Source organism: Pagrus major, chromosome 7, assembly GCF_040436345.1.
Source record: "Pagrus major chromosome 7, Pma_NU_1.0".
In the NCBI taxonomy this organism is placed as follows: domain Eukaryota; kingdom Metazoa; phylum Chordata; class Actinopteri; order Spariformes; family Sparidae; genus Pagrus; species Pagrus major.
The window spans coordinates 8,223,744-8,240,887 of NC_133221.1; the positions used below are offsets into that span (position 1 = coordinate 8,223,744).

Below are 17,144 nucleotides of genomic sequence, written 5' to 3' on the forward strand. Positions count from 1 at the left end.
TCTTTCCAGCATGGCTTTCCTTTTCTTTAGAGAGGGTGGCAGAGGGGAGTCAGAGGGTTGGTAGCAACAGAGCAATGGACTACAGGCAGAATTTTAACAGTGTTCTCATTATTTATTTACTGCTCTGAGGAAAAGACTGCCAGTACATAATACACTGCTGAAGGATCCATATTTTAGGTTTATATTTGCATACATATGTGTGTGCGTTAGTGTGTGTGTGTAGGCGTATGTATGGATGTGGCCTGATTGCCATATCATAGTCAAGGTTATGAGTGACAGGTCCTGGAGAGCAACCCCTCGCAGCAGCTTCATTCACATTCTGGAGAAGTCACTGAGTGTGAAAGCTATTTCACAGAGGAAATGATGAGGGCCAGCTGCCTCAAAGCGGCACTGAGATGGCATGAGAAGGGGACTTATATAGACTATAGACTGTGGAGAGATGGATAAATGAAAGAATGGTAGAAAGCGAGAGCCAGCGTGTGGACGGAGAGGAGAGGTGGCCGCGTCTAATCGAAGCTGAGCGGAGGCAACTTTGGTCAGCAGAAGCGCTTGTTAATTAACTAGATGAGGAAAATGGATTCAAGGCAGGATTGAACGCTGATGTGCACCAAGAGAATACATGAGACACTGTACTGCTAACTGATCAACTCTTGCAAAAGCAGTTATTCCTGATATGTTTTTTTTAATTTGGTTGCTGTGGATCAAAAGCAACATTTTGCTGCACTCCTTGTGGATTTGTCCAAAGCTTTTGTTACTGTTGATCACACTTTGTTAAATAAGCTGCTTTCATCTGGTTCTGGTGGACATCTGATTCAAATTAAATCTTTGTGGTAGAGATCAAACAGTTTGTTTGGTGGACAGGACCACCACATTTTTAATCTCAAAAGTTAAAAAATAAAAACACAGGTGTCGGTCCCTCCGCACCGGCCATTTAGTCTAATTAACCACACAGAAAGTCATATTATGTGTCCGATAGCTGCATAAAAATTCTCCAAAATGCACCGACACAGAGAAATCAAGTTCAGTGATGGATTTTGTAGGCTAACCCAGAAGTTATCATTGTTTAACTGTTTAGCTCGTATACAAATGTAATAGTTTACTTTACTGGGTCATTTTGAGGTAATCAGTTTCCTGACTTTTTAAAAATAAAGTCAACTTAAAATCTACAGTGAACCTGAGTAGAACCTGGTAGCCACAGCCTAAAATATACTGTGCTTTATCAGCAATTATCATCTATTATAATTTCTAAAAATGAACTGAAGAAGACTAGTGATTGAGACCATAAACTTATGAGGAAACTGTTTACTGAGGTAATAAATCAAGTGAGAAGTAGGGTCATTTTCTCATAAGCTTACATACAATTGGACTTCTTTTTGAAACCAGTGGCTGGGTAAGACTCTTGCGTGTTAACATGACTTTTCAGACCCAGAAGCTCCATTTATAATAATGATATCTGTGACTGTATTCGTTAGATAATCTGCGTGGGTGTAATGATTGCTTTGTGTGAGTCATCTCGTTGGGATCTTTTGTTCCCATTGCAATAAAGCCCTTGATCTCAGGAACGCTTCCTAAATGAATCAAGATAATTAATGTGAGAAAGTAGAAACCATGAAATGAAAGATTTTGACTTTATGCATTATGTTTTAAAGAGAGCTCCAGCCTTAAAGGAAGCTGTTGTAACATTGTGTAAATAACAGCATGAAAAGAGAAAGAAGAAAGATAGATACAAGCAGTCACACCACTCGAGAGTTGTTGAGCGGTATAAAGAATAATCCGTCTATCATAAGAGACCGACTGGCAAGTGGGACATGTAAGTCCTCTTACACAAATTAATGGCTTTTCATGGTGGTTGGGGAGATGGGGGCAGTGACGGGAGGGGCGTTATTCCCTAACGTCAACCCATCACTGTTCTCACATCTTCACTCATCACAACTCTATAGCCTCTATTCCCCATTCTCATCTCGCTTTGCCGGTGTGTCACAACAGAGCATGGATGGAGCAGAGAGAGGAGCAGAGGGAAGTGAAGGGGACATCAGGGTTAGAGGAGGGAGGGAGGCGAGGGATTCAGCAAAAGGAGAGACTGGGCAACAGTTTGGAGGCAGAAAGGAGCGAGGGTGAAGAGAGCATGAGAGAACGTTGGGTGGAGGAGGAGAGGATTCGACTGAAACAAAAGGGGTTTGAAAGAGTAAAACACCAAACAAGTGCAGTGGGCGTGGATTCGAATTTTCCAAAGGGGAAGGTGATTATCACGGTACCTTAGGGGAGGAGGAAGGCTTAGTGAGAGTGGTCTTAATTCATTTGAGTGCTTGCACAAAGACCAGAATATGGAGTCTTTATCTCCTACGCCCAGATTACTGCTCACTCCAGCTTCTGTCTCAGCCTGCAGAGAAATACACCTGGAGAAACCTGGCCTTAGTGTCGTACAAAGCACCAAAGAGTCATACTTGAGTAGAAGTAAAGATACTGCTGCCAACTGAAGATGCCATTAGCTAGTTAGCTCAGTTAGCAGTGCAGCTAGTGGTTCACACAGGCAGCTCGGGGCACCTGGGAAGTGTTGATGTTTACACCGCTAGCACAGGAGCTTTGAACCCAGACGGGCCGGGGGCTAGTTGGTTATCATGCTAACATCACAACATAGAAGTCATACCATCAAATGAACAAAACAAATCTTACATATTGCACCTTTAAATGTGCAAAAGTAAAGTGAATTATACATACAGTATGTGCACTATAAATTATGGGTCCAGTATCTGATTTATTACTGAGTATTTGTCTGATTATTTCAATCAGTTTTTTTGTTTTTATCTGATATTTAAAATTTTAAAATATACTTTGAAGCAGCATGCAATCTGCAAACTAGTAAGTAGAGTATATGTACTTAAAGGCACCGCAACATCAGCCCGGTACAACATAAATGAATCAGATTATAAAATGTTTAAACCTGCTGGCTTGTGCTGTGAATCCAGCTGTGAAATTCCAGATCATTCTCAGGCCGTTTTCCGATCATGATGCTTCATCTTCTGTGACTCCTCAGATCAATACAGACTACATTATTCACGCAGCAATGTATTTAATGATCAATATCAACATCCTTCACCTACATGCCTACAGGCACACTTGAACGGAGGCACACATGTGCACACTTTGATGCATTTTCAAGATAAAATGTGCAAAATCCCATTAAATTCCACTCCATCCCTCCCTCTCGCCCCTTAGTGATCTCACCTAATGCGATCCCCAGTGGCTGTCCGCTGTCTAAATGCCTGCTTTTATAGCCAAAAAGCTTCCGAATTATTCTGATCCAGCTCAGAGCTTTTGGCTGACAGCTGAGCTATCATTTTTCTAACATAAAAAACAATTAAAATTCCACTTCGAAATTGCTCTGAAGATGCAAGCGCTGCAATACATTGTTGAAATATGGTTAATATTGTTGTGTAAACAAGCATAAGCCTTGCTCAGTAATGTGAATGTGTTTTTTCCTCTCTACCTCCTCAGTATAAGCATACAATAAACAAAAGTTATCCCGCCCAGGTGTTTTTAGACATCTGCATGCTGTGCTTCTCCTCCACCCACACACTCCTACTTATTTGCCCCAGGCTCAAACAAATCAATATATCATTAGCCAGACTCTCCACTCACCCCACCCTGTTCTCCATCCAGAAAACCTTACCTCCCTCCAGCGCCACTCTTACTCTGTCCTACCCTCACATTTCACACTATTTCATGCTGGTTTTCTCTCTTTTTCCCTTGTATATCTCATCTTCAGCTCTTTGGCCTCCACCTCCCCACTCTCGCTCCAGCTATGCCTCCATCTCCATCTCCATCCTTTGTGCATTTCTCTGAACCTGCCGCTGATGTGGAAGACAGTGTGAAATAGGGGTAAAAATGGGAAAGGGAGATAGGGGTGAAGGGTGTAAAGGAGGAATTTGAGCCACATCAGGTAGCGATTGAGACGGTGGGCAAGGGCAGGCGTTGCAGAAATATGAAGGGAGGGGAGAGAGAGGGGAGCAAAGCTGGGAGGAGATGGGGAGCATGAGGGGGAGGGGAGCCTCACTGGCTGGCTGACTGGCTGGCTGTGGGTGAAATGAATGTGTAATTGCGTTGTAGTGGCTCAACCCTTCACCAGACAACTGAGTGATGGCAGGAGCGACAAGCCACAACACTCCCCGATGGAAGTGGCTGAGCGCTGTCGGGTAAATAGAGAAAAAGGTTGTCGGTATCAGTGTACAGGCACCAACACCACCAGGTAGTGACACACCCTCACCCTGCTGCTAAGTGTCAAACATGGCAAGTGACTGGTCAAGAAAATGTGTATAAAGGGATTTTTTTTAAAACAACACTGTTGATTTTAGCTGTTAAAAGAAGCATTATTGGCCCGCTTGTGAACAAAAACAGTGAGGGCTTGGCTTGCATCCTCCACTCACTGTCTCCTCACTCTCCTCTCCTCAACCTAAAACAGGCCACCCATTCACTCACAACCAACCCCGCCCTTCTTACAATTTTTTTTCTTTTCTGTATTCTCTCCTCAATCTCCTCTTTATTTTTCCTCCCCCCTCCTCCTCCGTCCCTCCACTTAGAACAACGCAAGGAGGGGTGAAGAAGAGGGTAATTAAAATGGGGATGCTGTGCAGTGAAATGAAGCAGGTGCAAAGACACACATCACGGCTGAGAGATGAAAATATGAATGGAATAAGACATTGTGAGTGTGTTGTAAGGCTGGAGATATAGGTAAACAATATATGGTTTCATTTTTATTTTCATCCTGTCTCTCAGCCGACTTTGATGACCCGCCTACTCCTCTCTCACACAAGGAACAAAGCAGCGCAGAGCTTTTGATTGATGTGCATAGCCCCCGGACAACTGATGAAACAGGTGAGAAAGTGGCAGCTCACAAAAAAGAAGAGGGGAATCAGATCCCAGCGACTGTAGCATGGTGACTGCAAAGAGAGGGATTGGCAAGACCGGGGAGGGTGCAGATGGAGGAGTCACCTTGAGGGAGAAGAGGGGAAGGAGGGAGGGGAAGGGACACAGTGGCAATGCCAATTTATTTCTTTTCAGGTCATAAGCTTGTAGGTATGGAGAAACACACTTGATGAGCAATTAAACTGTATCCCGAAGAGGAGTGTAGAATTCAGCCGTGTACAAAAAAGGTTGTAACACAAGAGAAAATCCGGTAATGTTGAGAAAAGCTTCACAGGTGTCAGCCACTGTTGTGTCTGTGTGTGGTACCGAACACAGCCGGTCTGTGGGGTGGCGACTAAACACAGGATTCTGGTCTTTCTCTCAGCGGAGGTGCGGGTGGAAATGAAATAATATTGATTTAACTCTCAGACGCAGCTTTACAGATTGATTTCTCACACCAGAGTAAAAGTGCGCGCCATGGGAAGTACAAGTAGCATTTATTCACAACAGTGCAGACCTGACGCTCACCTGGGTTACTGTTTATCACAGCTACACATGCAGGCATGAGCTCTGCAGTGACAGGACTCAAACAGGTGTATAAAGTGAGGAGGAGTCATTTTATGAAGTCAAGCAATATACATTTTGTAGTATGTTTAAAAGGTTATTTTACTGTTATTTTAAAATCCTGAAACCGAAGAGGATAACATGTTCCCCTATATTAAACAACAGTGACATCTGTTGGTGGAGAACTGACAAATACTTAAAGGAAAAGTCTGGTGATATTCTATCATTTATATTTTTTTACTGTCAGTGAATCCAGTGAAAAGGCCAAAAACCAACATCGAATTTATCTGTGTAGCCAGGTGTTTTATTTCTTTGTGCCGTAGACCTCCAAGAACAACATTTTTTTTTTCAATCACTACAGCACTTTAAATTGCATTTTGACTTGTTTGAAAGGTGCTATATAAATACAATTTGATTGATTGATGAAGTCCTCAGCTGTTTTGGGGGAAAATAATAAACCATTTTTTTAAAAAATAAATATTTATAGGCCATTTTCAAAGATTGATGTCTTCAGTAGGAGCAAAAGGCCTGGGGCTGACAAGCTCAGGGATTCAGAAAGTACTAACAGGCGGACTCACACACCGTTCATTTAAGCATTTTCATTGGATTTGTTGACAATAATAAAATATAAATAATATCCTGAGCCTTATTTATTTACTTAACAAATGCTAATGAATAATCAAATGCAGGGATGCATGATATATATTTGGTCAATAAATTATCTTCCCAATATCGGGAAATTGATATTATTGGCTATTTATTAGTATCGGTGAAATTCTAGTTGATAGAGCCGATAATATGAAGCCAAATTGCTTTCAATGACTGAACAAGTACATCATTTACAAACAAAGAAGAAGAAGAAGAAGCTTTCATACTCTTAGGTTTGCTTCAACTACAGGTTAGAAACAAGTAATTATCAATTATCAGTATCGACTGAGCAAAATCAGTATCATGCATGCATCCCTAATTAAATGAGCAATCTCACTTGCTTAAATGAACCATGTCTGATTTTTTAAAAGCATGTATTGTTTCGGCAGACGCCACCCTTCTCCAACCACCATGTCTTTATCACAGCAGACGTTTTAAAAGCACAGGTGTCAATAATAACATTCATGATGGCACAGTTCTATCCAAATAGCTAATACCTACTTCCTGGATAACCCCTGAATTAAGGGCTAACGGATGAGACACACTGTCTATGATTTATGTATCTGTAATGAGACCAGTTTTTAATGCATCATTTTCAGTCAGCTGCTGCAGTATATATCATATAACCAGTGACTCATATCATGTACGTATTAGCTGTTTGTTTGTTTGCCGTTCCATCAATTAAGGTAGCGCATCATATTAAGATTTTACACATTACTCCATAATTAGCCTTCCCTTAGTTCTCACTACATTACTTTGATCCTCCATTCTAAGTGATTCAGGAACTAATTGTTAGCTGTTTGCTCATTTATTTCTGGTTTATTCCCTATTAATTAGTAAATGGCTTCGCAGGATTACGTGTACCTCACTGTGAAGTGTTACTGTCGAAGGGTAAGAAGGAGAAAGCCTGCTAATGCCAGCATCAGAAGGCCAATTTGTAGCAACAATAACCAAGAAAGGAACATCTTTGATGATTCAAATATGAGTGTTTTAAACTAAATCAAACTCAAGGTCGATTGAGTTCTTGTGATTTGTTTCTGAGTTACGACTGGAATAAATTTGTGGAATATAAGGACAGCTCATGAGGGAGTAAGAGCAGCAGACAGGCAGGAGGCTCCTGGCAGGTATTTGGACAAAGATAAAGCACCAACAACAGCATAATGGGCCACGCAAATACACCCGAGACAGCAGAGGAAGTATTAACACATGGCAAGGTATTACAAGCTGTATGAGTAGAGAACAGTGTTCCTAACACAGTTTGAGCTTCTGTCCTAATTACTGCCACCTCTGTGTGGTTTGTTAATGGTCACGGGACAGACGGCTGTAGCTGTGGGGGCATTAGGAATGTGTTTGAGGAGTGGCTCTGCAGAGGAAAGCCTTTAATGCTTCATGTTTTAAGGTGTCCTTGACTGTAATTGTGAAAAGGGAAGTAGGTTTGCTTCACTGATTGTCAGAAATTATGTCAGTAAAACCTTTGTTGAGAAAACCAAGGACGAGTGTAGTCGCTTCTTGAGTGCTGAGAAATGAAACGCAATCTGGTGCTAATTTCAGAGCCCATACACATACAAACACACACATCAACATACTGTACTTCTATTTTAAGTGAAAACATTTAAAGTCCCTCTAAGAGAATTTAAATTAGAGTTTGAAGTAAGAAAGTAAGGCATGGTTGATGTCCTACAAGACATTTTTTTCTATGAATTTGTCACATAAAAATTTGCTTCTTTGTTAAATTTTTGTCATCATTGCCCTGCTTCACATTTCTAATCCATCACAGTGAACGTAGGCTTATGTGTGTAATGTAGTAACTAACGACACTGTGTTTTTGTTAAGGTTTTTGTTTTTCAGGCTAATGTTTGCAAAAGTGTTCTATTTAATGTGTTTTATGGTGATGTTGGGTTATATACATTTATATAAGATAATTAGGTCGTGAGCTACTGTATATATGTATTTATAGACCACCACAGAGGTCTTTTCTTCACTAATATCAATATTATGTGCAGTTGCTTTTTTCAACACTTGCAATACTACTTTTAAATACCATGAGCAACACTACTTCTCATTATTATTAACAGTTAATATCGTGTTCATTATTATATTGATTATCTGTGCAATGTTATTTATACTTATTTTTTTACTACCTTCAATATCACTAACTACTGTAATAGGTACTGGTTTTCCACTGGGCCCAGTGAGTGACCCTACCTTTACTGGTTTTTGTATTATACTGTAAATTCTAGTAGCAATCTCTAGCCCCACAATATCCTCTGTGAGGAATAAACGTTTAAAATAAAATAAAAAATGTATACATGTGTATGTAAGATAGGTGTAGCAATGTTCTTTTTATTTTGAAAGCCTAAAGCTTTCTTACTGTTTATTTTATTTAGTTTTTACATGTTCAAAACATTTAATTCAAATCACTGCTATCAAAATTAGTGGTCCTCTCTGTTTCCTGTGGTCACTGAATATAATGGGTCACAGAATGTGGTGTAACACCGTCCAGCAGGGGTCCTCAGTGAGCCGCGTTACGGTGGTCACTGTGCCAAAGACACCCACTGCCGCAACAAAACTCTCCTCTACGTTGTTGTTTTGCTTGAAAGAATACGAAACAATCCGCCACGACTCTCGTTGTTTTCACCTGCGACGCAAAATACAACAAATAGACTGTTAAATGTCGTCTTTTAGCTTTTGTTTCACACATTAACCGTTAAAACCTCCCGGCTTCACCAGGATGCGCGCGCAGCTTAACAGCGGAAGTCAAAAGTTTGTTGTTGCTCCTGTAAACCTCCTCATCCGAAGCTAAACCACTGAAACCAGCAGATTTTTTTAAGTAAAATGCCGGTCTGTTGCGTGTCTGGCTGTGGAAATAAACATGTACCATTGGGCGCGCTCAAATTTTACAAAATACCACGTGGATGTAGGACGTTTCAGGCCAACCGGAGGCTGTTATGGCAACAAGCGATCCAGAAAGCGAACGGCAGCGTCGAGGATCTCGCACGAAATGCTAGTATTTGTGGCGCTCATTTCATATCGGGTAAGAAAAGCATGCTTTCGTTTATCCACATGCTGTAACAACACGCTGGGCTATCGGTTAAGTTGGCAAGATGATGTGTAACGTGAGCTAGTTCACTCTGAAGTTGCTTAAAAACTTTTGTGGTTTTTTATTATTATTACAGGAGAAGTGTCCTTGGATATCGACGATCCCGACTTTGTGCCTTCGGTGTTCACATCTACTAAACAGAGTTCCGGCTACAAGAAAAAAAGGAAATGGTAAGAAATGTACATTAATGTTGTTTAGCTAGATAACTGAGTAAAGACAGCATCAGCGAGTGCATACTTAATGTTGTTATTGTATGTAGCTAGCTAGTGCGCTAGCCCCCAGTTCGTGCCTCTGGCTACATCATAATATATGAGCGCCAGAAACTGGGCTAGCAACTTAGCGTGCCTACTAGCTAGCACCACCAAAACACGAATAAATCTCACATAACAGCCATGAACATATAAGTTAACATTTTAAAAAAAGTACTCTATTCACTCATGTGTTATTACCCAAGTCTTGCTGCTTGTCATCTTCAGTAAGGAGGTCATGTGACTTCAAAACATTTGTTTTCATGCGCAACTAAAGCAATTACAGCTTAGCTGTCTAGTGAACTGCCAGAAAGTTATTATTTTAATGACTATTTCATGATTTCAATGATTTTTTTCCCCCAAGCAAAAATGACCAACATTTTCTGGTTTCAGCTTCTTGCTTGAAGTGATTTGCTGCTTTTCTTTAATATAAATAACCAGGTTTAAAGGGCCACTATATGGTTTTGGGGAAGAAATTTTAATCAGAAGACCTATTGTTTTCGTAGGCAGCTGGACTTGTTTCAGTTTCTTGAAGACTCTTGAACGACTCCGAAACTCAGAGCTCACATGCGTCCTTAACGACTCTGTAAGGACACTGCCACACAGAGACTGCAACTCCCCTCCAGTTAGTTAGAACTGAAGAAACCTCTTGTGAGAGGTGAAACGTCTTCAAGAAACTGAAACACATCCAGTTGCCTACGATACAGCACACAGAATTACCATGACCTGGATGACTGAGAACCTTCATCAACATAAATAAACAAACTCTCTTTGTTTTCATGACTGAATACACTGAAAAAACAAACTGACCTTGAAGAACAACAGAAATTTCATACTGTTTTACTGTAGATCAGCTCGTTTATTCAGTTATGGAAAAACAAAATATTTCTGTGTCTGTGTTATTACCTATCTAATATTGTAAATATTAAAATTGTGCGTACATAGTGCCCGTTTAACACATTGTAATAGGAAACACACTGGCACTTCACATTTTCCAATAATTTGTTGGCAGGGTCAAGAAAAAATTAGCAGACCAACTGATAATGACAGCCCTGTTTTCGTGATGGTTGATAAGCATAGGCACATTTTGAACTTTAAGATAGGCGGTAATTATGATAACAGCAGGTGCATTTTCATATCCTGCCTAATATGCCCTATGAGTGATGGAATATTGAGATAATTGCCATAGAAATCGAACTTGCACAAACCACATAGCCTGACAGTAAACCAGATATAAAGCATTTCTCCAGAGCAGACAACTTGATCGTCCACCAACTACTCTTGCTGTCCGCTTTAAAGATATTTAAACTGGTAAAAGCTAGTGGATTGGTTATAATCTAGGGAACAGAGCAGGTAAAATAGTGCAGCGTTATAGGGGTGATTGCAAAAGAGATCATTTCTTTATTTTTACCCACCTGTAAATTTAGTTTCTAAATAGAGACCAAACCAATACTAGTATTGTCTATAACTTTAAGCACATAGGCTAAATGTCATGCCTGATTACACTTCTTTGGCACCAATTGTGATCCTTTGGTCACAATAAACATTTAAGTTTCACAAAGACGTACTTTTCCTAGTACCCCAGGTATCTAATTATGTGTATTTGCACGTAACAACCATTTGATCTAGTGTAAAGCAGCCGTAGACATATGAGCTGGCCGATAAAATCAGTTTTTATCACGACACTCTAAATGCATTGTTCGCTCCGCCACTAGGGGGTTCAGTGAGCCCCCTGAACCATCGCAAACTGCCTCTGTGGCCTCGAGATAACATGTCATAAAGTTGAAAGGCTAAGATTCTCAGTCATTATGTGTGAGGTTTCCTGACATATAATACAAGTAAATATTATAATGTTTTTATAGTTCTGCCATTTCAAACAATTGGTCAATAAACGTAACTGTCAATGGACATTCATGCAGTGCAACAGCTAACTGCTTGAATTTCCCAGTGCATTGTCACAGCCTTGCTGCACTTATATCTCTCACACCTCGAGTTGTTAATGCTCTATTTATGTCTGAATGACATATTCAGTGTGTATTTACATCAATTACTTTGATTTTTTCATAGGATTTATGGTCAGAGGAAAAAACGGTGCCGTACAGCCAATGCGGAAGCAGAAGGACCGTCAACTCCACCCAGAGCTGATTATCCTGATGACTTCCAGATGCCATCGAGTCCAAACAAGGCACCACCATCATTGAGATTAACGGCAGCACTCCCAGATCTAAGCAAAATGATTCCCACTGTGCTCCTGAAATCTGTATTTAAACCGGCAAGTGGGTTTCAATGTGAGCTATGCAACCAAACTTTCACCATTGCGTCGCAGCTTCTCAAACACAACCAGCTGCATGAAGAACAAAGGCCCTTTATCTGTGAACTTTGTGGAGTGCTTTTCACAAATCTTACCGATTTCACTGAGCACCAGCGTGAGCACCAGCCTTCCTTTCCGTGCAACATGTGTGATCGATCTTTCACTACAAGTCAAAACCTCAAACGTCATAAACTGCTGCATGTCAAAGATGGCAGGAAGTGCCAAAAGTGCGGTGTGCTCTTCTGCCAACGCCATAACCACATTTTATATGTGCCACAGACTAAGTCTGAGCAGGATTCTTATATGGTTGAGGAATCCTGCGAAGATTTAGACGGTAATCAGATGCCAGAAAACAGTCAGTACGTGAAGCCAGAGCCAAATCAGACTGCTGACCTGGATGATGGTGCTCAGAGCACCATTACTATAACATATTTGCCGATGACTACTGTGCAGATTCCTTCGTCTGCATCCCAAACCCCTGAACCTTTACCCAAGACCCATAATGCCCTACCTCCAGCCTCACACACAAGAATCTTAACAGAAATCCCTGAACCAGTGTTTAAAAAACCTTACTCTCCATCCCCGCCGGCACCCAGGTGCTCAAGGAACAACTATCCTGCAACCTTTGTTCAGCCCCATCTCTCACAACTTCCAGAGTTCACGTCTTCATTAAAGATGTTTTCACCACAGTTCCTCACCTCTGCATTTCTCGAGGTGAAAAGAGATTATGAATATATTTTCAGAAAACCAAGAGCTATTAAGATTGAGGATATTGTGAAGGAGGAGCCATGCGAGCTGCCACTGATTCCCCAAAGTCAGGAAACAGTTGTGAAGCACATCAAAGAGGAAAGAGCTGCTTATGACCTGGAGATTGTGCTCTGATCTAAGCAGCGGGTGAATATCTATCACTTTAAATAACAAACAGTGAATGAGTCCTTTATATTTTGTCACTACAATTTAGCCGTCCCCTCAGCTGTTATGTTTGACATGTCACTACTACTTAAACTGAGATTTGTGCTTTGAAGCTAAAAGGACATTCTGTCACACACGAGTGTGTTTGACAGACACTGTAACTAAAACATTCACTAATTTGGGCTCATTCTGCTGCCAGTATGCAACACTTTTGTCACCTGTATGGCATGAAGATGTCACATTTTGTTTAATCTTTCTATGTTATATGTGAATGTATTGCTGCAGACTTCTTTAAAGGAGCAATTTCAAAGATATGGCCAGACTTTTAGTGTAAAACAAGCAAAGACATCTATGTACTGTGTTTTAGAGATGTCTACTGAAGTTAGCATTGTACCCAAGCCCCCCAGGAAGAGTGCCAAGCTTTGAAGCCAACTTTGGTAGTAGCCAAACCGTGCAATTACAACATCACTGTGTCACTGTGGCCGAAAAAAGACTTACATTGTGAAAAAAGCTGCTGTAAAATGGTGGATGCATTTTTTTGAGGGCCACTTCTCCCACGAGATGACTCGTCAGAATTTGAGCCATACACCTTCCAAATTCAAATTTCTCTCTGTCATCAAACTAAAACACGCTGAATTGCCTTGTTAACTCATCTTAAAACACTGTTCATTCAAACTCCACAGAAACTACATACTAACACCAAGACAGTCTTGATTTGTCTTTCCTCAATCACCTCTGGTTTGGTCAAAGTAAATCCTCAATTCAGTAAAATGTGAAAATATTCTGTCTCCACTCTGTTTTCACCTGCTGCTAATGTCTAATTCTCTCTTTCTGGCCATATTTTACAAATCACACGTGTAATGGTTTGACTTAATGTGGTTCTGCACATATTTTAATGTAAGTGTTTATGTAGAAGGAGATCTGTATCCAGGATACTGTCACTTCTTTATCACTGATGAGATAAATGTTGTTCTTCTACCATTAAATAATCCTGTTCTGTATGTAAGAAGTCTCTAACTTGCCTGAATTGAATTTGGACTGCAGTCTATTCTGTACTTGGCCGTTTGTGCGGTAAAAATCGGTTTAGTCTGTCAACAAAATAATGGACATTGCTATAAACGATATCATGATTGTATATTGTTAAGCATCATGTCTGTTTTCTATCTACCTCAGGAACCACATATGCTTTGTTGTTTTATATTATAGAAGTTATGTTTCACTCCCTTGTATACTAATACACTGTGGTAATTCCAGTATTTTGGATAGGCACATATGATATTTTTTTTGTTGACTTGTGTGTACTTTAATGTGCACTCGTTCACTATGAAGCTACAGGTTTAAAAATGGTTGTTAATGTATCAGCTCACTGGTAATCTTGTGTTTGTGTATTTTTTTAAATCAACTTTATGTCCGTTTCTGTCGCTACAGTCAATGGATGACAATTTCATACCAATAAATGTTTCAAAAATGTTTTCTTTGTCTCATGTCTAAGCCACCTTTTATAGCCCACCTTTTTTTAGATCTCAAAACACTGACATTTAAGCTTTTACTTCAAACCATACAAAATCCAAGATGATATGCTGTTGCCTTGGTGAGTTAGGGAAACGGAAAATCGACCTATTACTCATCATTCATTGCATTTGCAGGTGTAACTCAGTGCATCCAAACTGCACTCTATCAGATTTTCACTTGGACACACTAACGAGATGAAAGAAATAATCTGTGCAATACATACATAATAAAATGAAAACACTGCTCTTCTGGCCAGAGTTATTTTAGGGGGGTTGCTTCTTCGGCCAAAAGGTTCTGGATTTACAGGCCAAAAAGATTTGTCAGATCTGTCCTGACGGTGGCACAAGAGCGATTGATAAATTGACCCAAAACTGTCTGCCTGCCTGTCTTGGACCGACCTCTTATCGGAGTGTCACATTGCATTAAAAAGGCCAGCTTGTTCTGCGAGCTGCGATACAATCCTATTGCAGAAAGAAAGGCCACAGCACAATAACAGTGAGGTGCCTTCATGCCTTCATACGCTAGACCTCTTTGTCACTACATTTGATTGTTGTTACCAAAGGGTACTTTTACTTCAGCTACTACACCATTGTTAAGAATTAAAACAAAATGAGGATGTTGCTCAGTCATAAAGCCTTCATATAATCAAAGTTAGATAAAGATTTATATGGATATAATGATTATTTTAGAGTAAAGCTGTAAAATATTTGTTTACTGCTTTTATTTTCCTAATGAGGTCCCCTTTATAAACTGTCATGATTAAGCTATGTTAATGATTAACAGATAATTTATTAATGCTTAATTGATTAAATACAAACGTTTCATAAGAGCAACTTATGGGTTGCCAGGTTGTGATAAATCCCTCTAGCAGATGTTTTAACACTGTCAGCATCTGGACCAAAATATTTTATCAACACTGCAGACTTGATGGTTTGTTGCAAAGAAAGAAAAAACAACTTGAAAACGTATTTACACTTTATTAAGGATATTTATAAGTTCAGACTTGTTCAAACATTGTTCTTGTCAATGGATTATTGATCTATAAAGCATTAGTATTTTTTTTTTTTACCATTAAAGGATAAGTTCACCAAAAAAATAAAAGTTCAGTCATTATCTATTCACCACTATGGAGATGGAGAGTCGGGTGAAGTTTCGTAGTCCATAAAACATTTTTGGAGCTTCACAGCAAAACAGCACAGCAGCATTCTGCTTAACAAATTAAGTAGATGGGGACACAGTGCCCCTTTAAGAAATCCATTAGTTATGTCTTATAAATCGATAAATAAAAGGGTGACTTATTGCTAGAATTATATGAAAATGACGTTTAGCAGTTTAACAAGCTCACTTAACAGAACTGTGGTTAAAACACATTTAGACAAAATTATGACATATATATTTTGTAAATATTACCTCATGCAACTGTTGATACATTTTATGTTTTTTGACATTTATTTTTGGATCTGGCCGTATTAATGCATATTACATACATTTTGGCAAAGGTGTTGTTATTTTTTTTTCTTTTAACTTTCAACCTCAGCTCGTATAATATGTCTATAATATACACATTGTATCATAGACAGACCACTAAAACTGTTGCACAGTTATTACAGCATAAAATCATGCATTCCATGTTATCAGGCTTTCATTCAATGGTCCTGGATGAGTTTTTGTACAAAAAAAACCCAACTTTATACCAGACAGGGCAGTTCACCTTTATTTTGGCCCATAGACCAAATACATGCTATATGCCTTGTGTCCTATAGGGGGCTTTGCCTCATAATAAAACTTAACCCTCATGCGACTGATTAAAGTCCGAATTTAGAATGAAAACATTTGCCATGTCAAAAACTGCCAGAAAAAAATAATATATTAAGTATACGGAAAATAAATTTTTTTGGTGTTTTTTTAAAATTTATTTAGAAAACAGTGGCATCATATAAACAAACTAGTGTTTAAAGGGTTAAAACCTGAAAATGAATGAATATTTGGTAGTTGTTATCAGGATGGATGTTGGTTAAAAAATGTAACCCAGTGAAAGTTGAAAATAATAATAATATATAGTATTTTCGTGGTAGTTTTTGACATGGAACCATTTTTTGAACTAACTAAAGTCTTTTTTATTATTTTTTTATCAATTGCACGAGGGTTGACTATCACTGAGACATAAATTTATATTGTTCTGAATCTTCTCTAAAGAGGAATCAGGTTAACATCTGCACTGATTGTATTTGTCATATCCACAGTTCATTCCTTCAAACCCTCTTGCAGCTCATCCTGGAGCCAGATGAGAGCCCACTGTGTCCGGTCTGATCCCATCTGCACGCTGTACACACCCCATTGGTCAGAAGGCACCGGGTAATGGTGGGCGAGCATTCTGATTGGCCGCGTCGGCTGTCACTCACAGCGAACGACGGCTTTGATTGGCTGACGTGCCCCGGACCTACGCAGCAGATTGGCCGATACGTGTCCGCCTCGCTGCCGTGATGACAGGCAAGTGGTGCTGATGCTGTGACAATGGGAGTCATCCAGACAGGCAGCATCTGGACCGAGTGTGCTTAAAACACAGCGGCGGCACACGCGTCCACTTGTCTGCATCGGGACGGGAAGGCAGCTGGGTAAGAAACGCGGAGGGAGGAAGCTCCAGCTGCGGCTCTGAAAAGGGTGAGTTCACCCCTGGAAACAAACTGACATGCCCGGGGCGTCCGGTTGGCTGTTTCCTGCGTGGGGGGCTGGTGGGGGTGGGGGACGGCTCTCAAGTACGATACGCTGGTAGCCAAACTGTAAATGCCGCTGGCTAGGTGAAGCAAGGTTAGCGACCTTTGAGCAGCATTTATAAATCTAAGATGTCTTTGCTTCCTGGCGAGCGTTAAACACACTGTGCTGTTAATGGAAGGAAGGCAGCTGTGAGTCAACTCATCCCCCCTTGGTCGACTGCATTGCGGAGAGA

The 17,144-nt window shown here is 40.1% G+C and overlaps 1 protein-coding gene across 1 annotated transcript; it reads left to right on the forward strand.

Annotated features, from left to right (window-relative positions):
- Positions 1 to 8,890: 8,890 nt before the first annotated feature.
- LOC140999794 (uncharacterized) lies at positions 8,891 to 14,155 on the forward strand. Its single transcript, XM_073470329.1, has 3 exons — positions 8,891 to 9,148; positions 9,291 to 9,384; positions 11,530 to 14,155. Exons 1-3 carry the CDS (start codon positions 8,950 to 8,952, stop codon positions 12,653 to 12,655), a joined length of 1,419 nt encoding a protein of 472 aa, XP_073326430.1. The 5' UTR covers positions 8,891 to 8,949; the 3' UTR covers positions 12,656 to 14,155.
- Positions 14,156 to 17,144: the final 2,989 nt, after the last annotated feature.